Here is a 22,254-nt window from a genome sequence, read left to right on the forward strand (position 1 = left end):
ACCTGCTGCAAAATTTTGAGCCTCCCCGCCGCGCTACAGTATTTACAGTACTATGAGCATTGCATGACAAACACGCGCTTATCGAATTTGCAACTACAACTGCAAATGTGACCGCCAGGCGCCTGTCACTTGGGCTTGCAGAAGAAGCATACCGTAGGCAGTGTTCATCAGAAATATGCAGCGAGATATTAGCAAGTTTGTCAAAAAGCGCTCACCGCCAGCTGAGGAGAACAGGTAGGAGCGGAGCTGCGTGCCTTCGTCCAGCCGTCGTCACTCGGGAACATGATTAACATTGCCCCTACTACTCCTGTACGCAGGGACGTATCCAGCTTCAAAGGAGACACTGGGTACGTCAGCAAGGGCCAGCCTGGAAGTGCATCTGCGCCCGGTGGCGGCGGTGGTGGGCTGCTGAAACTGCTGAATGGCAGTAGCCGGCAGCCTTCCTCCTCATCCCAAACTGCTGTTCCTCGTGCGGCATTGCTACGTGTCCTGGAGGCGAAGCCGCCCAGCAGAGGAGCTGCCTCAGCAGACAGCAAGTGGTCTCGTGCACGCCAGGGCGCAATCCCCAGCACCACAGGCACAGTGCCGACACCCAACACACAGCCTGTACCCCAGCCATTCGCCGCTTCTGGCCACAACCGCACCGGCAATACAGGCGCAAACAGCAGCTTAGGCCTGGAAGCAACAGGTCCGCATCGCCAGCGTCCTGGGCATGCAGGCGAGCGCTATTGGGAGTGCTACCGCCGCAACGCCGAGCCTGTGGACGACGAGCCTGAGCACCAGCATGAGCAGGAACAGCAGCTTAAGGGTCAGGGTCAGGGGCAGGTTCAGGACCGGCCTGTGGTGGTGCTCGGCGGCTCCAGCAAGCGTGCCGCCATGAAGCGCGCCGGCCTTGACAGCGCGCGGCTGCAGGAGATACGCGAGGTCCGTGCGCGCATTGAGACGAGCAGCCGCTACAACCACTGGGCCGACGGAGGGGGCCAGTGGGTAAGTGGAGCGGATGTGGGCCTGCGGTGTGTGTTTGTGTGTGTGTGTGTGTGTGTGTGTGTGTGTGTGTGTGTGTGTTTGTGTGTGTGTGTGTCTGTGTGCCTGAGCCCGATGAAATAGGTCCCAATAGTCAAGGAATTGTCGGGGGGGTGCTCTGGGTGCACGTGCGGACGCGTGCTTGTTGTCACACCTGGCATTGCAGGCCGTGCGCCACATATGGGGACCACGTTTGCGTCATGCATGCCCATTGAGCTCCCTACCTGCTACGGTCGTTGCTGTACACAGCCCGTGAGCCCGTCCAATCTGTTTACCCTTGCTCGCAGGACTCAGAAATGATTGGCATTGATGGGGCGGACGATGTGGGCATGCGCTGGGAGGGCGTTGGGTGCACCACAACCGGACCCCGCATCTGAGTTTAGCAGATACGGGTGCGTGTAATTCCCGCGCACGCACGCTGAGCACTGAGCGGGTTAATCGTGGACATGGCGTGAACTGCGGAGGCCCTGCAGCGTGAGTGAAACGACGCTCGGAGGGGCCAAACTCCACAAACGAGGAGGGCCCAGAGGCTGTAAGTTGTCATGGACCCGTCCTGCACCCATGGCCCGGGCAGTGTCGAGCTGCGTCTCACGCCTTTTGCATAATTACGTGCACGCATGTGCGGTGTGTGTCAGCGCTCACGCCAGCACCAGGGAGAAGATGCCTTCAGCCTACATCCTGCGGGCGCCCTACCCACCAAGTCAGCTGCCTGTTGCGCGGTTCGGAGCTGGAGCAGCGGGTCGCCCCAGCAACAATCCAGTGACACAGCTTAGACCGGCGGGCGGGCACTCGAGTGCCCCGGCAGAACATTGTCCAACCAGCGGACCAGGCGTGTCCTTCACCAAACCCAACCTGATCGACTTCGCCATTCCCAAGTCCCAACCGGTCACTCACTCTGTCCCATACCAACCCAACATGTCGCTCCACCAATCCAGCCTAGCGTTTACCGGCGACGTCGGCACGGTCCGACTAGGTGTTGCAATTCAATGCCAGTGTTCCGTGCATCCGCACTCTCTTCCCCTTGTGCAAAACCCCCTCCTCCCCACTTATGGCGCCAGGCGCCCCGCTTCACAGCGTATGGCGAAGACGACACCCAAACAATTTGCGGAAACTATAATGCGAGCATGGTGGTGTTGAGAAACACCGAGTTTGGATGAAGAGGCAGGCAGCCAGTGGTGGGCAAGTCACGATGGATCCGTGCGCTCCCACAGACGCCGGCCGAGCTTCGCAGCAGCAGCGCAGAAGCCGCTTAACCACCGAAGCCGTACAGGGTGCGGCCCTGGCGCTTCAGGGCGTACACCACGTCCATAGCAGTCACGGTCTTGCGGCGAGCGTGCTCGGTGTAGGTGACCGAGTCGCGGATGACGTTCTCCAGGAAGGTCTTGAGCACCGTGCGGGTCTCCTCGTAGATCAGGCCGCTGATACGCTTCACACCGCCACGACGAGCCAGACGGCGGATAGCGGGCTTGGTAATGCCCTGGATGTTGTCGCGAAGCACCTTGCGGTGGCGCTTGGCACCGCCCTTGCCCAGGCCCTTGCCGCCCTTGCCACGTCCGGACATTTTCAGATGAGTTGCTGAAGTTAAAAGATGAAAGAAAGCTGTGAGTTGATGACCAGTGGAGTTCAGAGCCAATTTATCGGGCGCGGGGGCAGGGCAACGACTTCCGGTCGTTGGCCAGTCTGAGCCGCGTTGACCATGCGTTGACTCCACCGCCTCAGCTGGGCCAGCCCGAGCCCCATGCATCGGTCGGCAGCTGTGACATAAGTAGCTTGAGCACCCACTCAATCACTATTACATCATCACTCAAGTACTTCAGAGCAAAAATGGCCCGCACCAAGCAGACTGCCCGCAAGTCCACCGGCGGCAAGGCGCCCCGCAAGCAGTTGGCCACCAAGGCCGCTCGCAAAACCCCCGCCACCGGCGGTGTGAAGAAGCCTCATCGCTACCGCCCCGGTACCGTGGCGCTGCGCGAGATCCGCAAGTACCAGAAATCGACTGAGCTGCTGATCCGAAAGCTGCCGTTCCAGCGCCTGGTGCGTGAGATCGCCCAGGACTTCAAGACCGACCTGCGCTTCCAGAGCCAGGCCGTGCTGGCGCTGCAGGAGGCCGCCGAGGCCTACCTGGTGGGCCTGTTCGAGGACACCAACCTGTGCGCCATCCACGCCAAGCGCGTGACCATCATGCCCAAGGACATCCAGCTGGCCCGCCGCATCCGTGGCGAGCGCGCGTAAGCGTGCTGCCCAGACCGTCAGGTTTGCGCCTTGCAGGGGTGGTGCTCTACCACTCAACAAAACTCGGTGTTTCTCAACACCACCTCACGCATACGGTACTTTGTAGCTCTTTTCACATGTGTCATGGTCATCTCCTGGTGGGTCCGGGCGGTAGTTCAGTTTGATGCATATGGACCAGACCGTGCCTGAGCCTCGTACCTGAGCCTCGTGCCTGAGCCTCGCAGGGGTGGGCGGGAATGTCTGCGAGCTAGGTCGTTGTCAGCCCGCTACCAGCTGTGACCCTTTGTGTTTCACCCGGTTCCAGTCACTTCAGCTCTCTGCTTTACCGGCTTCCCAAGCTCCCGCCAAGCTGCCCCTTCTCCCTGCAATACCAAGGATTCGCTGTGTGTGTGTGTGTGTGTGTTGAAAAGAAAACAACAAAACGAAGCCCGCCCAGACGGCGCGACGGAGTTACTTACGGATACCTACCGATACCGAGCGTCTTGTAGCCGCGTCGACCCCGGTAGTCATACTTACCCGCAAAAAGCCTGGAACCCCCCCTCGGGCGATCGACGAACGACCTGACCCCGAGTGGCACCCATATGCATTGTATGCGCCGCGCCCTGGGCGCGCTACAACGGTGACCCAGCACGCCTAATGCCCTGATTCCCGCCCGCTGTTCGTAGTCGAGCTCACCTACGGGTGATAGAGGAATTGCAGGCACAGGGCGGCAGCAAGAAAGTGTCACGAGCAGGGAAAATGGCGACAGCGATGTTAAGGGCGGCGTGCAGCAAGCAAGCTAGAACACGCATCCCAGTCCCGGCCCACTAATGATTGCGGGAAAAGAGAGCGAGGCTGTGGTCGTCGAGAAACTTATAAGGAGTCATCGGCTGCATGGGGTCAAGTCGGCGGGCGTCGGTTGTGGAGCACTAGAAGGCAGCGAACCCCCCGAACTGCTGGACATGCTCTAGTGTGTTCGTGCGTGTGGCGCCGCGGGCTGGCGGGAGCTGGCCTCCCGCTCCCCACTCCACGACGTCACCGAGGCTAGGCATGCTCGCGGCCGCAGTGGCCGCGTCGGCTGTCCGAAACAAGCCCCCCGGGGGGCATCCATATACTCCCCTGAAAGGAAAAGCGCGCCGGTGTGTCCACCAGTCCACGGGCCGGGCGAGGGGGCGGGCGCATGGTAGTGCTGCGCCGTACGCCGCCGCGACAGCACGCTCGTGACAAAGCCCGCCGATGATGAGAGTCATCGTGTAGTCCCAGAAGCTCGCAGCAGTCGACGCCGCGCGCGCGCCATCGATGGCATGTCATGATTGCATCGCGGCTCCGGACAAGGTCCTGGCCCTGTGACGCGGGCTGAATAAATAGGATACGAGCGTGATGCTGGCACCGAGGTCCGCGGGAGCGGGTCGGCGAAGTGGTCGACTTGTTCTTGAGCTCGTTGTCGCCCAGTCCGCCAGGTCGCCCAAACTACCCCAGCTCCGCGCACCCGGCCCGTTGGAAAGGTACAGTACAGTTAAGCAAAAGCAAATACCGGGGGCTTAAAAGCCCTCAGCCCAAAGGCCCGCCCATAGGTCCCGAATTGGAAAAACAAACGAGCCCCAGCCAGAAGCGCCAAGACCCGGCCTGAAACCCGGAGCAGCCCTGGCGGCCCCTGACAGTCCCAAGACGACACAGGTAATGCCCATGTGTTGAAAAGAAAACAACAAAACGAAGCCCGCCCAGACGGCGCGACGGAGTTACTTACGGATACCTACCGATACCGAGCGTCTTGTAGCCGCGTCGACCCCGGTAGTCATACTTACCCGCAAAAAGCCTGGAACCCCCCCTCGGGCGATCGACGAACGACCTGACCCCGAGTGGCACCCATATGCATTGTATGCGCCGCGCCCTGGGCGCGCTACAACGGTGACCCAGCACGCCTAATGCCCTGATTCCCGCCCGCTGTTCGTAGTCGAGCTCACCTACGGGTGATAGAGGAATTGCAGGCACAGGGCGGCAGCAAGAAAGTGTCACGAGCAGGGAAAATGGCGACAGCGATGTTAAGGGCGGCGTGCAGCAAGCAAGCTAGAACACGCATCCCAGTCCCGGCCCACTAATGATTGCGGGAAAAGAGAGCGAGGCTGTGGTCGTCGAGAAACTTATAAGGAGTCATCGGCTGCATGGGGTCAAGTCGGCGGGCGTCGGTTGTGGAGCACTAGAAGGCAGCGAACCCCCCGAACTGCTGGACATGCTCTAGATGTCTGCGTGTGTGTGTGTGTGTGTGTGTGTGTGTGTGTGTGTGTGTGTGTGTGTGTGTGTGTGTGTGTGTGTGTGTGTGTGTGTGTGTGTGTGTGTGTGTGTGTTGCTGCATTCGGCCCCCAATAACGTTCGCTCCGGCCGTCACAACTGCTGTCAGCCCTGCCCGCTTCAACTTCCAGGTTGCCTGTGCCTTGTCTTTCAGCCTCAGCTACCGTACTCTGTACCTGGTTTCAGTCTTATTCGCTTTCAATCGACCCCTCCGCCGGTCCGCCCCTCTGCTGGCATCACCACGGACAATGTTCTGCCAGGGCAAATCTGGTGCCTGCCCGCCGGTCTGAGCTGCGTCACTAGGTTACTGGCGCTTCGTAATGGGTTGCCGGGACGACCCGCTGCTCCAACTACGAACATCACAACAGGCAACCGACTCGGTAGGGTAGGGCGCCCGCAGGATGTAGGCTGAAGGCGCCTTCTCCTACCCACCGCCAAACGTGTCTGCCAGTACTCCACGGCAGCGGCAGGATCAGGTTGGGAAAGCCGGAAAGGTGTACGCCGCGGGCACACTCGGTACGACGACTCGGGAAGTACTGGCGTGTTTCCTGCTAGCCAAGTCTTGCTGTGCGTGCTGCACATTGCTTGTGTCCACTCGACACGACCTGTTGTGGGCTTGTGGCCCACCCGATCTCCGTGCCCGAATCCACGCCCTGAATCCCGAGTGAAAGGTGGTGTTGATAAACACCGAGTTTGGGGAAGCAGTGTCGGAGCTGTAGACAAATGTGTACAGCCAGGCGTAAGCCCGCTTACACAGCGGCAGAGCCGTCCTCGGCCTTGCCGCCCTTGTTCTTCTTGGGCAGCAGCACAGCGTGGATGTTGGGCAGCACGCCACCCGAGGCGATGGTCACCTCGCCCAGCAGCTTGCCCAGCTCCTCGTCGTTGCGGATGGCCAGCTGGATGTGGCGGGGCACGATGCGGTTCTTCTTGTTGTCGCGGGCGGCGTTGCCGGCCAGCTCCAGCACCTCAGCGGTCAGGTACTCAAGCACGGCGGCCAGGTACACGGGCGCGCCGGCACCGATGCGCTCGGCGTACTTGCCCTTCTTCAGGTAGCGCGCAATGCGGCCCACAGGGAACTGCAGGCCAGCCTTGGCGCTGCGGCTCACGGCCTTCTTGCCAGAGGTCTTGCCCTTGCCGCGACCAGCCATTGTATCGAGTTGGGGGTTGGTTAAGAACAAGATATGAGGGCTGAGAGTTAGGGTTGTGAGCGATGTAAGTCTACAATAAGGGGCCCTTGTGTTTATATGCAGCTGGCCCAAAAGCAAAGCGGCTCGGCCTGGCCACCAGTCAACGCGAAGTGTCGGTTGGTCAAACAACCGCCATCCTCGCCCTGGCCACCCCCGATGCCGACCCCAGCAATAAATAGCGCATTTTCTTTCAGAGCGACTATCCCAACTTACTCAGTTTCCTTCCACATCAACACCTCTATCAAAATGGCCCCCAAGAAGGACGAGAAGCCCGCGACCGCCGAGGCTGGCGCCGAGGCCCCTGCCAAGGCTGAGGCCAAGCCCAAGGCCGAGAAGGCCGCCAAGAAGGCCAAGAAGGAGCCCTCCAAGAAGGCTGCCAAGGAGCCCAAGGGCGACGGCGAGAAGAAGGACAAGAAGAAGAAGAAGAGCGCCGTGGAGACCTACAAGCTGTACATCTACAAGGTGCTCAAACAGGTGCACCCCGACACCGGCATCAGCAGCAAGGCCATGTCCATCATGAACAGCTTCATCAACGACATCTTTGAGAAGGTGGCCACCGAGGCCTCCAAGCTAAGCCGCTACAACAAGAAGCCCACCGTGACCTCCCGCGAGATTCAGACCGCCGTGCGCCTGGTGCTTCCCGGCGAGCTGGCCAAGCACGCGGTGTCGGAGGGCACCAAGGCCGTGACCAAGTTCACCTCGGGCTAAGCACGCTCCGAGGCTGGACCTGTTCTTCAACCCTCTCAACAAAACTCGGTGTTTCTTAACACCACCTTGACACGGGGCGTAGGGTTGGGGATGGATTGCAGCAGCTCGCGTGGGCAGCGGATGAGCCTGGACAGCAGGTCGCATGGGGGGAGGGGATTAGAGGGACTGGGGCAAGGCTGGCGACACAGGATGTATGCTGTCGCCAGCCTTGCCCCAGTCCCTGCTCCGATATTGGGGATGTCGGGTTCCCATGGGGAGCTGGCTGGCTTGGGGCGCCAGGCTCTACTGACCGTTACTGGCTGGCCTGAGCGCGGGTGCACGCCACACACGTACACGTCGTTATGCAAAAGGCGTGAGACGCAGCTCGACACTGCCCGGGCCATGGATGCAGGACGAATCTAGGACAGCCTGTGGCCCTCCTCGTTTATGGAGTTCAGTCGTTTCACGCCGCCCCTCGCCGCAGGGCTCCGCTGCTCAACGCTCAGCACACGCGCCTGCTCATTTCAGATGCGGGTGCTGTTGTGGTGGACAGCGCCCTCCAACGCCCAGTAAGGCCGGTGTGCATCCGTCGTTGTGAGTTTGGCCCGCCGGGCACTCCAGGGCGCTCGGTGCCCGCTTTTAATAGAAGCTTGAATTTATAAATTAAAATATTTTTACAATATTTTACGGCGGTGGCGACGCCACGAAACACCTGGTGTATGGTCCATACACACGACCTTGCCCTGCAAATCCTCTGGAGGTTTGGTGAGGCGAATAATCGTGCACATAATTGTCTTAGTACATCTCATAGCCCATAACTCTGGCTCCTTGGCGCCGAAGAACAGTTGTCTTTCGCATAGAGCTCCTTTTACGCGCAACCCTAAACGTACTTTGAGTTGTGTCACCATATACATCAACCGCAATAAACAGAATGTTGAGGCTTGTCGCCGCAGTATTTCCTCATGCCGACCGCCTTGCGCCTCTTTGAGCATTATGGCGCGTGGTGCCTTGAAGCTGTAAATTGTCAAGTGTCATACAAAGAATGAAGAAGGGAAATGCAGGGGGAAAGCAGCTGCGGGTGCTGTCGCTGCTCCCAGGCGCCTCTGACATTGTGCGTGCCCTTGACGCGGTCAAGCTGTTGGTGGGCCGAACGCACGAGGTGAGCGGCGTAAGCTCACTACCGAGCAATCTACCACAGGGAATGGGTCAAGGTGACCTCCGGATGCGCAACGGCTCTGCGGGTGTATGCACGCGGGCAAAACCCTGGACGATCGTACAGTGTGCCGCCGCTTCATGTTGCCTGACCCGCCGCCGCCACCGTCCCGCAACAACGCTAACCCGGGCCTTACGCAGTGCGACTGGCCCGAGCTCCAGTCCTTACCAGCCTGTACGTCCAATAAACTAGGAGACATGCCGCCTGCGGAAGTTGACCAAGCAATGGTGGGTGATTGGCTTGACAGCGCCCTAGCCACTGTAGCCCGTGCGTCACGGTACTGGTGTGCGACGCGGGTTGCTGAACATTCCAGGGAGGCAGGGCCGAGCGGAAGTCGGCACGTGAACGACAGCCCCATGACACGCCTCACTCATGAAAGGAGGCTGGGCAAACACCAATTCACCAAATGTCACGTTAAGCTGTTGCCCTGGCCTTTGGTTGACTCCTCCGGCCTCCCCAACGCACACATCCTCTGCGGCGCACCGCTCGCTGCCACAGGGTGCCTGCAGCAGTGCGATGCCCACGCTGGGCTGGGCGGGCGCCACTCCGGCCCTGCTGGAGATGGGGCTGTCCCCGTACCGCACGGATCTGGATCTGCTGGCGCGCCTGAAGCCAGACGTCATCCTGACGCAGATGCAGGCACGTAATGCGGGGCAGCGGGAAAGAGTGCATGGCCTGCAGCAGGAGGCGCCGCTGGAGGGGCCTTGCGTCGGGTCGATGTTCTTGCGGCATGAGGCACTGTGCAACGAGGTGTACCGTATGTTCCTTGCCACTGCCCTTCAGTGGCTGCAGCTCGCCCTAAGTTGCATGCGGCCAGCTGCCTTCTCGCGCCAACCGCTCCACCGCACCAGACTGCCTGCCCTGCACGTAACGAGCCTTCCCCAACACGCCTTTCCCAACGCCGGCGCCGCACCCCACAATCCCACAGGGCCTGGGCCCCGAGCTAAGCCCCGACCACTACCTGGCGGCGCTGGAGGCGCTGCTGGGGTACCGGCCGGCGGTGGTGCAGCTGGACGCGCTGGAGCTGCAGGGGGTGTGGAAGGACATGCGCGCCGTGGCGGAGGGGCTGCGGCTGGGGAGCAAGGGCGCCGACACGATAAAGGGTGAGGGCGGCCTGGCGTGCTGCCTGCACGCCGTGTGAACGTGTTCGTGGTACTTGCGTGACGGAGAGGGGAGTGTTGGGGGCATGCCGGTGCGTGCGTGAGCAATGTGGTGGTGCTTGCGGATGAAAGGAAAGGATTGTCCGTGTGACGTCACAGGGCTGCAGGCGCGGCTGGCGGCGGCATCGGCAGCAGCACGCGGGCGGCAGCACCCACGTGTGGTGGTGGTGCAGTGGTCAGACCCGCTGTTCGCTGCCGGAGGATGGGTGCCACAGGTGAGGGCTGACATGGCTCGATGTCATCTGAAATCGCACACATACCGTACTGCGGCTCGGGCACGGCGCCTGACGGCGTGGGCTTGCAGCCAGCTAAATGCGCAACGGTGGCCAAACCCAACATGCGTCTTGTCTTTCTTGCCCTACGTGCGCAGCTGGTTGAGATGGCGGGTGCACGAGACATGTTGGGCAAGGTCGAAGAGGCAGTCACGTTCACGCCGCAGCAGCTGGCAGGTAGGCAAACGGTATGTCTGCATCCCAATCGTCGCCGCAGTGGTATACGGTAGCTTACTCCCTCCCAGGTCCGCGGACGTGCCATTCCGCCGGCTTCTTCGCCGGCCCACCCCATGCCAGCCCTGACCCGGAATCCCCTGCCCGCCTGGCTTGCGGCCTGCAGACGCCAAGCCGGATGTTGTGGCGTTCGCGCTGTGCGGGTTTAGCCTGGCAGACTCGCAGCAGCTAGCGCAACAGGCGATGCAGCAGCTGGTGGCGACGGGTGGCGGCGCTGTGGCGGCGGCGCTGGAGCATGCGCGCATTATCGTGACGGACGGGCTTCACGTGTTCTCGCGGCCTGGGCCGTGGCTGGTGCAGTCGCTAGAGGTGTTGGTGGAGGCGCTGCATGGGGAGGCGCAGGGCTATGGACACGAGGGGCGGTTGTGGGCGCCGCTGGAGGGGCGGGGCAGGGGAGCTGCGACGGCGGCGGTGACGTAGCCCGCTTAAAGGACGAAGCACGGCAGAGTCCCTTTGTGTGGGGTGGGGCACGTGATGGAGGTCCCGCAAATAGGTGAAGCCCCCCGCCCCCACAAGGCTCAAGCCGTGGCATTCATGGGCACATCGGCGTGGTGGGTTAGAATGCGGTTCCAGCCCTCATCGCCGCTGCCGCGTGATGCGAAGGGGGAACAAGTGCCAGACCCCAACTCCCGACCCCCTGGAAGGGACGACCGCCCCCCCCCCGGGACAAAACCTTGTTATTCAGGGGTAAAAACCCCCACATGTAATACCAGAATAGTGCCAATCGACTCCTCTTGACGAGCACTATCACGCTGTGCCGTCGGCGGTCCTGTCGCCACATTCAACCGGTGGACGGCACCCGCCGCCGGTTCGGTGATGCAAACGTGCAGCATAACTTGCAGCCGTGTCACGCACGGTCGCACCTCTCCTCGCCCGTGGTGTGCGCCAGGGGATTGTTACCATGCGCTGTGACGGACCGTACACGTGGAGCGTGTAGTGCCCGCAACAACTACCTTAAGCCGTGATTTAAGCGCTTTCTTTTGCAGCAGATCCCCGCACCTGCTTTCGGCGTTCGCGGGTCGCGGGCATCGCAACGCCTTTGGTGTGAACAACGTCGCGCATAAACGTGTGCGGCAATATGCAGCAATTAAAGATTGAACGCGGGGACCTCGTGGCAGCTAGCCACATAGTTAAAGCGGTGCGGCGGTTTGTGTCGAGACTCCGCTTGTTACCACGATCCGGGGAAGGGGTCCGCTTTAACAAGCCCTCAAATAATCACCACTGTTCACTCATCATCACCACTAAGACTCGTGTTAACTATGTCCAAACTTAAATTAGCCTGGGCGCCTACGCGGGTGCTAGCAATAAAACAGTTCAACTCAACGTGAGAACCTGACTTGACCAGGCCGCAGGCGTGTATCGCGCCTTAGTTGACGAACTATTCATCGTAGCTCACAGCAAGGCCCTGATTCCCTCGAGAAGAGGCTCGACATCTCTCTTCCGTCCCGTCGACCCTTGAAGCGATTGCCAGCGATTGCCAGCATGGACGATGATGTACAGCCGGCTGTCAGTAGGCCTGCACATGGACGCAGTTCGAAGCAAGAGAAGGTGAGGACTTGGCGCGAATGACGTCGGTGCGGAGTTTGTGAGTCAAGGCGCCTCCAGCGGCTAGGACGCGCACCTGGACAATTCAATGTGATGTGTTTCCGCCTGCGATGGGCTTTCAGTCACGGGGCGCAGCTCGCAGCAACTGCGTAGGGACTGGCCCGACCAGGCTCAGCAGGGTATTTGGGGGTCATGTGCGCTTAGGCTTTTGAACTTTATGATTCGGCGGCAACGGATGCCATCCAGCTGAGGTTCGGGGGAGGTGTGTGAGGGACACGCGGGCGGACTGAGGCTGCGACACTGGGGTTTCCTGCTCGCCATCGCGACATAGCAGTTTGGATGGTAATGCACATGCATCTGAAGTGCGGTGATCGCGAGCGGCCAGCCGCCCGGGCGTGACTGAGGCAATTTAGATGCGCCATCAACACCGTTGAAGCCGGCTCCACTGCCTGCCGCAACGGCCCCGGTCAGAAAGTAATCATCTTAACAAGGGTAGTTAAAAGTGTTTATTTGGGTGCCACAATGGTTCATCGAAGTGTTTTGCGCAAAATTCAAACGACACCGACCGCCGGAGGGTTGGGCGGCTAGGTGTGGCGGAAGTGCCCTGCTGGCGTGTTGCGCTGGCGGCTCGTCCCCCGGCTTGAACGCACCAGCCTCCCCTCCTGGTGCCATGCCAGTTGCGTCGTTGCGCGTGTGGACCCATGTTTACGCCTATGGCCCCGTAATGCTTTTCGCGTCTGGCCCACAGGTGTGCCATAACTGCGGCACAACGCGGACGCCGCTGTGGCGCAAGGAGGGTGGCTCCCACCTGTGCAACGCAGTGAGTTTCGTCTTGCTGCCCAAGTACAAGCCGTGCAGTGAGACGTGCCACACGCGTCGTATAACGGGTTGTGTTGTCTGTGCTCACTGCTGGCTAGCCATCACGTTGAAACGTGCCTGTTTTTTCAACGCTCAACCGCGGCTCCGCACTGCAGTGTGGGATATACCTCAAGGCCCGTGGAACGCATCGGTAAGCCTTCTGGCGGCAAGGACAAATGTTGCCTGGCATTCCCGTTTGCCAGTAGCTTCCGCCTAGCTGTGAAAATGACTCTAGCAAGCTGGTCGGGCCTTCAGGATGCCGTTCATGTGGTGCCGTCTGTCTGCCTCACTCATTCCTATCGATGCTGCCTTGCCGTGGTTTCCCCTCAGGCCCGTCGAGCTCATTCGCGCCCAGATGATTCTGTCTGCACGACGAGGCACAGGTCCTGACGGCGGGTAAGCTCTCGCTTCGTATTCCACATGACTGCAACTCCTTGCGACCGTGTGCTAAAAATCCTTGTATTGTTTTGCAGGACTGGCAACGACGGGGGAGGAGGTGGCAGCCGTGCACGGGCTGTAGCAAACCAGATTACGCGGAAGTCGGCTCGCAAGCGGACATTAAGGCCGGGCGAAGGCGCAGATGATGATGTGAGGCTGGGCAGGGGCCGTTTCAACAGCGTGCATGCATTGCTATAGCTACTTGTCGCCTTTACCAAGCTCTGGGGTTGCGGGGGTTGCCACAACTACCTTATTACTGCCTTTTCGTCCGCACCTTTCCTGCACACACAGGACAACTATGTGTCAGCCAAGACCGCGCGCGTTGCCACCCACGCACGGCGACCGCACTTGCCACCGCATGCCTCGGATGCGGCGTCCACACTCATGCGCAACCGCCTCCTCGCGTACTCGCTCGCGATGGGCTACACCGGGAATGGCGGCGGCGCGACGGTTGGTGGCGGCGCCGGCGGCCATGGCCCAATGCTGATGCCGCTGCACGGCACCGCCCTGGCAGCCGACGGCGGCCTTCACGGCGGGGCCGGTCACCGCGGCTTCGGTGGTGGCGGCGCAGGCGGCAATGGCGGACTGGCTCGGCTGCACGCGCTGCACGCCGCACAGCAGCGGTTCAACGCCGGCGGCGGCATGTTTGGAGGCGGCGGCGGCTTCGCAGGCGCCCTCGCGGAGGAGCACAACGCCGCGCTTGCGCGGTACTATGGCGGCGGTGACGGCGGCGAAGTGGGCGACGGCGGTGACGGCAGCCAGGACGACGAATTCATGGCATACAACGGCGAGGGGCTGCAGCGGGGCCTGTACGCCGGCGACGGCTTGCCCGGCGGGTACGGCAGCGGGCAGACCGAGGAGGACGAGGAGGAGGAGGAGGAAGAGGAAGACGCGTTGATCGACGGCAGCGTTGGCGGTGTCGACGGCATGAACCCAGAGCTCAGCACGTGTCCAGAGCTGAAGGCGGACGACGACGCGTGTGCGGTTGCGTCCTTCCTGCTTATGATGAGGGCAGGCCCCAGTCGCGGCAGGAAGGCCGCCGCCAATGCGGCCGCACCGCAGCAGCAGCTGGTGCCGCTGCAGCTGGTGCCTCAGCGGGAGGATGCTGCTGTGCACCAGAGTCTGGAGGCAGCGGTCGCGGCGGCACAGCGTGCTGCAGGTGGGATGCAGTTGGGCGGCGAGCACGAGGATGGCAGCCTGCCGACTGACTTGGCACCAGGTACGCCGGCGGCGGCGGGTGCGGCTGAAGTGACCGCGGTGGTGCTCGAGGGCAATGCCGCTCCGGCAGAGGCCGCGGCGGGCGATGCAGCTGTCAAGGTACAGGAGGAGCAGACCTTGGCGAAGCCGGTCTCGGAGAGCGAGCCTGGACAACCCACCAGCAGCACAGGCACCGCGCGGCCGCAGCCACTGACCGTCCAGCCCACCACCAGCTCCCAAGACGGCCCTGACTGCGTGCGACTGCCGCAGCTGGTTCTCGCGGCGGCTGGCAGTGAGTCGCCCCTCGTCCAGTCCGGGGCGGACGGCGCAGCAGAGGAGCTGGCGGCAGCTGCTATGGCTGCCGCCGCGGCCCGCTCGGACGTCACCAAGGCCTCGCCAACTGGCAGCGATGCTTGTGACGAAAACGTGCTGGGATCATTAGCACCGGCGGTGGGCGCGGCCGCTGCTGCCGCAGCAGCGGCGGGTGACAGTGATGAGGCTGAGGAGCGGCCTGCTGATGAGCTGCTGGCGACGATGGCGCCGGTCGGCTACCGCGCTCGCAACCTGGACCCGGCGTCGCTGCAGGTGCGCGGCGAGCCCACGCGTGAGCACGTGGTGGCGCCGCTGGTCATCCCGCCGCCGCGGCCGCAGCACGGCGCCGCTGGCAGTCGCGACCGGGCCAGCATGCAGGTGCAGGTGGTGGCGGCGGCGGACTTCTCGGCGGCGTCGGCGGGGCTGCCGCTGGGCGTGGGGGCGGCGGCGCTGCTGGGCACGGATGCGCTTCGTGGCCTTGCCGGCCGCGGCCTGTCGCCGCAGCTGGCCCTGGCGGCCCTGCAGCAGCAGCACGCGCTGGAGAATCAGCACCTGCAGCAACAGCTTCAGCTGGCTGCTGCCGCTGCTGCAGGACTGGGCCAGGGGCAGCAGCTTGGGGCGGGCGCTCAAGCGGCGGGTAGCCACGTGCCCAAGGTGAACCCCAACTCGGTGTCGGCGACGGCGTCGCGGCACGCGGCGACCATTGCCGCTGGCGGCTGCCCGCCTCCGCCTCCGCGGCCGCCGCGCAACCACCGCGGGCCTTTGCTGTGCTCCAACTGTGGCACCACGCAGACGCCGCTGTGGCGCAAGGACCGCGAGACGGGCGTGACCATGGTGCGTGACTCGCATTTGGGACCGAGCGCAGCAGCTGCCTTCGATAGGTTGCGACGAGGTGATAGAATACCTGGACTGCCTATTTCCTTGTTGCAGCCGTCTGATCCTTTCCTCGTTCCTTTTCCCCCTTGCAGTGCAACGCGTGCGGCATCTACAAGCAAACGCACGGCTTCGACCGCCCCATTGGCCGCAACCAGGCCGGAGGCGGCGCAGCTGCCGCCGTCACGAAGCGCGGCAGCGGCGGCGGCGCGCGCGGCAGCGTCCCTCCCGCAGCCGGCAAGCCCGACCTTGCCACCGCCGCTGCCGTGGCGGCGGCAGCCGCTATGGCTTCGGAGCGCGCGGCGGGTGTGCCGATCTGCAGCTGGACGGCAGTGGGGACCCTGAACCCGCCGTCGGCGTCGGGATCTCACCTGGGTGGTGGTGACCACAGCGGCTGGGCCGGCTCTGCAGGCGGCAACGAGGCGCTGGGTGGCGGCAAGGGCAAGGGCAGGGGCAGTCGCGCCGCTAGCCCCAGCCCGGCGGCGGCAGGCGTGCTCGGCAGTGGCGGCTGCTCGGTGGAGCGCAGTGCCTCGCCTCGTAGCGGCAGCGTGCCGAATAGCAATGGCCGCGGCGCAGGTGAAGACGGCGACGACCAAACTGCCACAACTGCAGGCGCTGCAGGAGCAGCTGCTGCTGGGGCCAAGCGGCCGCACGACGGCACGGAGCAGCAGCAGCTGCAGCTGTTGATGCTGCTGGAGAAGGAGCGCGCGCGCGGGCGGCGCATGGACGGCACCTTCTCCTCCTGGGTCATGCAGACCGGGCCCGCGCTCGCCAGCGGCGGCGCCCGCCGGGCGGTCGCTCCGGCCGCGGCGGCGCCGCGCTCGCCGGGCGGCGCGGATGCTGGCAGCAATGGCAAGGAGGCCGCCGCCAGCCCGACGACGCTCGACGGCATCCCAGTCATCAAGCCCATCAACGCGGCGCGCCAGGGGCAGCAGCCGCCGCAGGCGGCGGCGGGCAGTGGCCACCAGTCGGCAGCAGCCGCTGCGTCCCGGAGCCCTGCCTCGCCCTCCGCCTCGCCCTCCCCTTCGCCCCAGCAGCCACAGCAGCCATCAGGCGCCGCCGCGGGCACGGCCGCCGCCACGACAGCAGACGGCAGCGACGCTGGCCGTGGCGCACAGGCGGCGCAGGGCGTGCGCATTCACGCCCGGCCGCTCCAGGTGCAGGGTCAGCAGATGTCTGCGCTTCGGGCCGCCGGCGTAACGTTAGGGCCGCGCATGGCGCAGCCGCGGGCTGACGCCGCAGAGGTGGAGGCCGACGAGGCCGGCGCAGGGCCAGCAGACGCAGCGCGGATGGACGGCGCGGAGGCGGACGCAGAGCGGGTCAAGCCGAAGCTTGATGCAGCGGCGGCGGCGGCGGTGCCGATGAAGGAGGAGACAATGCAGGACGCTGGTGCTGAGAAGCCCAGGCCGGGGTCAGCGTTGCAGTCTCGAGAGCTGCAGGTGCAGCAGCAGCAGCGCAGTGCGATGCCGCTGCAGCGCCTGGAGCGCGACGGCCCGTCCAGTGGCGCCGGCGGTGTGGTGCTTCGGGAGCTACTTGCGGGCGGGTTTGGCGGCGGCGGCGGCGGCTCGCCGCTTGCCGCGGCGGCGCTGCAGCAGCAGCACGAGCTGCAGCGCATGGAGCTGCGGGCGGCGCTGGCGGCGGCCGACGCCGGCGACATGAGCCGCGTGGCGCTGATGCTGCACCAGCAACAGCAGCAGCGGTCGCAGGCGGCGCTGGCGTTGATGCAGCAGCAGGACCAGTTCGCTTTGGCGCTGGCGGCGCGGCAGGCCGGCTACCTTGGGGCGTTTGGGGACGGGCCGGCGATGGGCCGCGGCGGTGGCGGCCTGGGCGGCGTGGGTGGCGGTCGGGGCATGTCACTCGACACCGCTGCGCTGCTGATGGCGAGCGCCGCCGGGAACGGAGGCGGAGGCGGCGGACTGCGCCAGTCGTTGGGAGCGGGTGGCGGCGGGTTGGGTGGCCTGAGCGCGGCGCAGCAGCAGCAGTTGCTGGCGCTGCATCTGCGCGACACGGCCGCGGCGGGCGGGCTGATGCAGGGCGGCGGGCGGCGCGGGCTGGACCGGCTCTGACGTTGTAGCGTTGCGGATTGACTGGGGCTGATGTCTAAGCGGGGGCGGGTTCCGGTTTGCATGGTTGCGAGGGAGCGTTGGGCGAGGCCTTGGGGGCATTGATGAGCGCTGTGCATGAAGGGTCCGGTGTAGTCGCAATGATGATTTGATCCCCATGCTCTGACGTGACGAGACATGCCGGTATGGAGCGCCATGGGGCAAATGGCCACATACGTAGTACGGGACCGCAGCAGTTGGTGTGCATTGAAGTGTATGCGATAGACAGGAGGTGTTCGCTCCTGCACCACGGTGAGGACACGGAACGTGACGGGTTTTGGTCCGTCCGTCACGCTTAGCAGACGTGAGTGTATGGATGCGTAGGGCTCCCCGGTGCGTGAGACTACCTAATGCCACCTGCGACCAACTGTGGCCGCTTTAGGCGCGGAACAACTTGCATATACAAGCCGCGGGCGCGGCATGCATGCTCGCTGTACAGGGTTTTGACTTGAGTATATTATAATGTGTGTTTGCCCCTGAAGGGCCTTGCATTCTGCCGAAATCGTGTGCGTTGCACAAGACACCGCCGCTGCGGGAAGAGCTGTTGGCATGGAGTGGGAAAACCGCCAATGCGTCCCGGCATGAATACCCTGTGTGGGTGTTCATGCTTTAGCATGCTTACAATTCTTTTGATGCTCAGTGCGGCAAGTTAGTATGGGTCGAACACGACACACAAGCTGCAGAGGTAACTGACGCGTCTGGTTGCGGCACATCCACGCAATGCTGCGCTGGGGAGTAAAAGCGTGTCTCACAATATGTATGTGCGGGTGTGCGGGGTCAGATACATTCATTCTTGACCGTAACGGTACGGGTAAGACGCGTGTCGAGGAGTGTGTGTGCTTTCCAAAGTATGAAACAGTGTGGGTCGCCGCGCCCCGAATCAACAGTTCAGGGCGCACTTGTTAAATACTTCCTGTAATAGCGTATTCGCGCCTCACGCTCCGCAGCACGCGCTTGCAAAGCAGACGGCGACAGCAACAAGATCAGAGCGCAATTCCACGCAGGGCAATGCCCTGAACAGAACGCATCATCAGCTCGTGATGGAACATGGCAAGGGGCAGGAAAGCGTAGTCCCGATGTGTGTGGCTCCCACCCGTGCCCACATAAATGCATCATCAGCTGTGTCTGGTCCGCCCCAAGATCAAGAACGCAGGCCCTGAGACCAGCGTGTGTCTGGGCAGGTCTGGTGGGCCAACGGGCAACACTGCCGTAGTCATCGAGCCCCGCAGATCCGCCGCTGCAAAAACAGCACAGATACCTCTACTGTGCGTCTCACACAGGAAGGCCTGCTTCACAAGTCGATTGCACATCACCTTATGCCTAATAACGTGACCCTACAACAAGGAGGTCGCTGCCTTAGGTAGGCAGGAAAAGGGCTGATCCCGGGTCGTTATCAACCCAGCCACCTTGACGCGGGCGCCTACTAAGCACACGCCTCTATGTTGGGGGCCTTTGGCATCCCCGCAAATCCGGACATGGCCGGTTGGGTGGGGTGCACAGTCCGTGCTAACCCGCAGCTAACAAACTAGTCACGTCACTCGCCGCCAATCAACACGTGCACCCTCAGCCCCACGCCGACGTGCGAAGGCACCTCTCGCTCCGCCCGAATTTTCCCCGCCGCCTATTTACATGCAATAGGCATTAACAAATACTAATACGTAGCAGTCGCGGTTTGCGCCAGTATGCTGGTCCCCCCGCCTAAGGCTACAAAAATGGGTGGCCACAAGGCTTGATTTCTGCATCCCTGCTGCGAAAGAACTCCCACACATGCCTGGCGGCCTCAGAGCCGACACCTCTGTGGCTTCGCGTATGCCACAATGCCCGTCTCTCTACGCACATGCGCACCTTGCTGCGCACCATAAAGTTCCACACCGCCTGCCTTGCTCAAATGATACAACCAGTGTATCACAGCGTGGAGTTCAAGTAGTATCGCCTACACGCGGCCATCAAAGCCGTCGAAGAAGCCGGTCCAGGCCTTGTCGCCCTCGAGCGGCGCCAGCTCCAGTGCGTAGCGCCGCCAGGGCGGACTGCCGCTGCCGCTGGAGCGCACACGCCCATCGAGCCGCAGGCCCACAAACAACCTACAACATCAGCAAGGTTGTTTCCGTTAGAATCAGTTGGCATGTGCAGGTGATAGGGATGACTCGCAAGCACTTGGCAGCTTACACACCGCAAAACTGTTGCGGGCCGAGGTCTCCTGGGTGTACTGGCCGGGCTTCAAGGAGCCTTGACCCCGATCCCACGCGGACTGGCGCACCCTCAAACCTTGCCTCACCCAAAGTGCGCCTGGATCCATTCCCCTGAGTACCCGAGCAGCACAGCAGCACGCACCCGTTCTCCGGCTTGGCCTTGGCGCTGAACGACAGCTGCTGCTCAAACCAGGACTTCCAGTCCGCCAGCCGCAGCGGCTCCGCGCGCCAGCGCTGGTCCTCTAGCGTCAGCGCCGGCAGCACGTCGCGGTTGGCTGTGCCCGCCGCCGCCGCCTCGGCCGCCGCCGCCGTTTCCGCCTCGCTGTCATCAAAGATGGGCAGCGGCACTACCAGCACGCCGCGCTTCTGCAGCTCCTCGCGCAACGGCTCCGCCTCGCGCAGCGCCGCCGCAACCTGCGCGTGCCCCCAAGCGCGAACACGGTATCCAAAACGGACTGCCTTATGCCGTGACACGCCAGCTTTGCAAACTTGAGACGCGAGCATGGGAGAATGCAATCGCATATAGCCAAACCAGGTCTTTCCGAGAACAGCTGAAGCACTTTGATAGTGTCCACACAAGCTCCCGTGCAGGGCACACCCGCACCTGCGCACGTGTCCCTGCCGCCAGCACCACACGCGCCGTGCCGCGGAGGTCGTTCAGCGAGAGCATCTTGCCCGAGCTGAGCCGGATGGGCAGTGACCCCAGCGTCTCCTCACGAGTGAGGCGGGCAATCTGTTTGCGTGGATATTTGTGGTCCGATTGTGAGGAGTGAGGGCGCTGGAGGGCATGGAAGCAAGAGAGATATTGGCTTGTGGCATGGGAGGTAACTAAGCGTCCCATGGCCGGACTGCCAAACGTGCTACGGTATGCTGTGAAGCGGCTTGAGCAGCAGCGGGAAGACACAGTACGTCATGTGGGCTGTAGATTGAGGTTGCCCGCTAACCCGCCGGCCCTACACCGTGCCATCCAATCCCTGCATCGCACCTGCTTTTCCCGGGCCTGAAGCAGTTGATGTATGGTGAGTGGCAAGGGGAGGGCAGCAGGGACAGCATGTTAGCCAAAATGCAAAGAGCATTGCACCCCGCGCAGCAATGGGAACACGTAGACACACGCACGCCCGTGCATACGCACACGCACGGACGGTCTGTGCGCGCATTCGGTTTCTCTCACACACATCGCCTGCCGCTGGTTATGACTTCGCAAGCATCCAGATGTCAGGGGGCACGGATGCAGGTGGCGAACACAACGCAACGCACAGCACCACAGCAACGCTCTTGCCAGGCCACACTCCCAAACCGCCAGCAGGGCCCCAATCACCTTCCAATCCTGGTAGAAGAAGTAAGCGAATATGCCGACCGCGGCGGCGTTAATGGCCAGGTTCTGTTGACACGAGAAACAGTGCGCAAGTGAGTATGGCGGCGCGGCGAGGGAACGGACAGATAACACTGGTTTGACAGTGAGCGCCGTAGTGCTGACTAGCTGAATCTACGTTCCAACAAATCCCAACGAACTCCTTCCCTCTTTTGAGGAAGCGCTAACTCGTTCCAAGCAACTTAACGGTCATACGTTAACAGACCGCTGAACCCAAGCAACTTCGTCATCAGACAGCAGACCATACAGCCGCACCCACCTGCTCCACTTGCTCCAGCGGCAGAGCGCTGCGGGCGCCCCCCAGCGCCCCAATCAGCTGGGGGATGGAGATGAGGAAACCCAAGCCAGCGGAGACCACCGAAAAGCCACACAGCACCATCCGGAGCGACCTGCCGAGCACAGGGGATGGCGCGTGAGGCGTCCGGGCCAGGTACGGTACGAGACGAACAGCATGCTGGCGTAGAAGCTAATGTCTGAGCCGTCAGGGCGCAGGCGCTTACCAGCTACCAGCCCACATTCCCGAGCTAGCCTGCCAGACGTTGGTGCGCAGTGTTCGCACTGCTATCAAGGCAAACCGGGGGCCGCTGCGGCCACACAGCCAGACGGCCAACCCTTTGCCCCTCAGCTCTGTCCGCAACAGCTCACCGGAATGGAGCCTCGGCCTCAGCCCGCATCTGCACCGCATCCTCTTTACCCCTGTATTATGGAGATGCCCAAACGGGGGTCAGCCATGCCGAGGGAGTGCCGGGGGCCATGGGCACGACAGTACCACACGCGGCAGGGTCGACGGGCACACAACGACAGGCCGAGGAACATCTGCGCACCAAGCCGGTCTTACTTGATGTTGAACGACTGCTTTGGCTTCGGCTTTGTAGGTGCGCTGGGCTCGCCCGAAGCGCGAACGCGCAGGAAGCCAGGAAGGCGACCAATCGTGTGGCGCACGCAGTGAACGGACTGGAATGGTCGCACACCATGGCGCGAGGGTAGGTTTTGGAGGCACATACTCATTCTCGTAATTGGTTTGTGGTATCAGGCGCAAGTGAGCAAAAGAGATGTGGGATGCGTCAAACCAAAGTTCCCTTTGCAGAAGCT

General features: G+C 62.6%; 8 protein-coding genes across 8 annotated transcripts; 5 read left to right on the forward strand and 3 right to left on the reverse strand.

The window, feature by feature from the left end:
* Positions 1–71: 71 nt before the first annotated feature.
* On the forward strand, positions 72–1,571 carry CHLRE_06g266550v5 (uncharacterized protein). The gene is made up of 3 exons (XM_001696488.2): positions 72–234; positions 318–987; positions 1,311–1,571. The coding sequence occupies exons 1-3, from the start codon at positions 176–178 to the stop codon at positions 1,398–1,400; spliced, it is 819 nt and encodes a 272-aa protein (XP_001696540.1). The 5' UTR covers positions 72–175; the 3' UTR covers positions 1,401–1,571.
* A 104-nt stretch (positions 1,572–1,675) lies between these two features.
* On the reverse strand, positions 1,676–2,611 carry CHLRE_06g266600v5 (uncharacterized protein). Its single transcript, XM_043062871.1, has one exon. The coding sequence runs from the start codon at positions 2,582–2,584 to the stop codon at positions 2,273–2,275; it is 312 nt and encodes a 103-aa protein (XP_042923577.1). The 5' UTR covers positions 2,585–2,611; the 3' UTR covers positions 1,676–2,272.
* A 110-nt stretch (positions 2,612–2,721) lies between these two features.
* Positions 2,722–3,573, forward strand: CHLRE_06g266650v5 (uncharacterized protein). Its single transcript, XM_001696487.2, has one exon. It carries the CDS (start codon positions 2,848–2,850, stop codon positions 3,253–3,255), a length of 408 nt encoding a protein of 135 aa, XP_001696539.1. The 5' UTR covers positions 2,722–2,847; the 3' UTR covers positions 3,256–3,573.
* Positions 3,574–5,595: 2,022 nt separating this feature from the next.
* CHLRE_06g266700v5 (uncharacterized protein) lies at positions 5,596–6,791 on the reverse strand. Its single transcript, XM_001701334.2, has one exon. It carries the CDS (start codon positions 6,669–6,671, stop codon positions 6,273–6,275), a length of 399 nt encoding a protein of 132 aa, XP_001701386.1. The 5' UTR covers positions 6,672–6,791; the 3' UTR covers positions 5,596–6,272.
* A 130-nt stretch (positions 6,792–6,921) lies between these two features.
* Positions 6,922–7,823, forward strand: CHLRE_06g266750v5 (uncharacterized protein). The gene has a single exon (XM_001701362.2). The coding sequence runs from the start codon at positions 6,957–6,959 to the stop codon at positions 7,416–7,418; it is 462 nt and encodes a 153-aa protein (XP_001701414.1). The 5' UTR covers positions 6,922–6,956; the 3' UTR covers positions 7,419–7,823.
* Positions 7,824–8,067: 244 nt separating this feature from the next.
* On the forward strand, positions 8,068–10,995 carry CHLRE_06g266800v5 (uncharacterized protein). The gene is made up of 7 exons (XM_043062872.1): positions 8,068–8,556; positions 8,751–8,837; positions 9,109–9,249; positions 9,539–9,713; positions 9,870–9,985; positions 10,141–10,219; positions 10,383–10,995. The coding sequence occupies exons 1-7, from the start codon at positions 8,440–8,442 to the stop codon at positions 10,694–10,696; spliced, it is 1,029 nt and encodes a 342-aa protein (XP_042923578.1). The 5' UTR covers positions 8,068–8,439; the 3' UTR covers positions 10,697–10,995.
* Positions 10,996–11,271: 276 nt separating this feature from the next.
* CHLRE_06g266850v5 (uncharacterized protein) lies at positions 11,272–18,532 on the forward strand. The gene is made up of 7 exons (XM_043062873.1): positions 11,272–11,824; positions 12,570–12,641; positions 12,796–12,830; positions 13,010–13,075; positions 13,153–13,267; positions 13,409–15,460; positions 15,595–18,532. The coding sequence occupies exons 1-7, from the start codon at positions 11,759–11,761 to the stop codon at positions 17,563–17,565; spliced, it is 4,377 nt and encodes a 1,458-aa protein (XP_042923579.1). The 5' UTR covers positions 11,272–11,758; the 3' UTR covers positions 17,566–18,532.
* Positions 18,533–18,535: 3 nt separating this feature from the next.
* CHLRE_06g266900v5 (uncharacterized protein) lies at positions 18,536–22,241 on the reverse strand. Its single transcript, XM_043062874.1, has 8 exons — positions 22,001–22,241; positions 21,808–21,858; positions 21,422–21,551; positions 21,109–21,171; positions 20,776–20,790; positions 20,395–20,523; positions 19,933–20,204; positions 18,536–19,682 (listed from the first exon to the last, which is right to left on the reverse strand). The coding sequence occupies exons 1-8, from the start codon at positions 22,168–22,170 to the stop codon at positions 19,535–19,537; spliced, it is 978 nt and encodes a 325-aa protein (XP_042923580.1). The 5' UTR covers positions 22,171–22,241; the 3' UTR covers positions 18,536–19,534.
* Positions 22,242–22,254: the final 13 nt, after the last annotated feature.

The sequence above is a fragment of the Chlamydomonas reinhardtii genome, chromosome 6, assembly GCF_000002595.2.
Source record: "Chlamydomonas reinhardtii strain CC-503 cw92 mt+ chromosome 6, whole genome shotgun sequence".
Lineage (NCBI taxonomy): Eukaryota > Viridiplantae > Chlorophyta > Chlorophyceae > Chlamydomonadales > Chlamydomonadaceae > Chlamydomonas > Chlamydomonas reinhardtii.

Coding starts and splice junctions, on each gene's coding strand:
- CHLRE_06g266550v5 (XM_001696488.2), top strand. CDS start 176: ATGCAGCGAGATATTAGCAAGTTTGTCAAAAAGCGCTCACCGCCAGCT. Junction 235..317: donor CCGCCAGCTGAGGAGAACAG/GTAGGAGCGGAG, acceptor TCCTGTACGCAG/GGACGTATCCAGCTTCAAAG. Junction 988..1,310: donor CCGACGGAGGGGGCCAGTGG/GTAAGTGGAGCG, acceptor CCTTGCTCGCAG/GACTCAGAAATGATTGGCAT.
- CHLRE_06g266600v5 (XM_043062871.1), bottom strand. CDS start 2,584: ATGTCCGGACGTGGCAAGGGCGGCAAGGGCCTGGGCAAGGGCGGTGCC.
- CHLRE_06g266650v5 (XM_001696487.2), top strand. CDS start 2,848: ATGGCCCGCACCAAGCAGACTGCCCGCAAGTCCACCGGCGGCAAGGCG.
- CHLRE_06g266700v5 (XM_001701334.2), bottom strand. CDS start 6,671: ATGGCTGGTCGCGGCAAGGGCAAGACCTCTGGCAAGAAGGCCGTGAGC.
- CHLRE_06g266750v5 (XM_001701362.2), top strand. CDS start 6,957: ATGGCCCCCAAGAAGGACGAGAAGCCCGCGACCGCCGAGGCTGGCGCC.
- CHLRE_06g266800v5 (XM_043062872.1), top strand. CDS start 8,440: ATGAAGAAGGGAAATGCAGGGGGAAAGCAGCTGCGGGTGCTGTCGCTG. Junction 9,250..9,538: donor TCATCCTGACGCAGATGCAG/GCACGTAATGCG, acceptor ACAATCCCACAG/GGCCTGGGCCCCGAGCTAAG. Junction 9,986..10,140: donor CCGGAGGATGGGTGCCACAG/GTGAGGGCTGAC, acceptor CTACGTGCGCAG/CTGGTTGAGATGGCGGGTGC.
- CHLRE_06g266850v5 (XM_043062873.1), top strand. CDS start 11,759: ATGGACGATGATGTACAGCCGGCTGTCAGTAGGCCTGCACATGGACGC. Junction 12,831..13,009: donor AAGGCCCGTGGAACGCATCG/GTAAGCCTTCTG, acceptor GTTTCCCCTCAG/GCCCGTCGAGCTCATTCGCG. Junction 15,461..15,594: donor GCGAGACGGGCGTGACCATG/GTGCGTGACTCG, acceptor TCCCCCTTGCAG/TGCAACGCGTGCGGCATCTA.
- CHLRE_06g266900v5 (XM_043062874.1), bottom strand. CDS start 22,170: ATGAGTATGTGCCTCCAAAACCTACCCTCGCGCCATGGTGTGCGACCA. Junction 21,172..21,421: donor CGCTGGAGCAAGTGGAGCAG/GTGGGTGCGGCT, acceptor TCGTGTCAACAG/AACCTGGCCATTAACGCCGC. Junction 20,205..20,394: donor CGGCAGGGACACGTGCGCAG/GTGCGGGTGTGC, acceptor GGGCACGCGCAG/GTTGCGGCGGCGCTGCGCGA.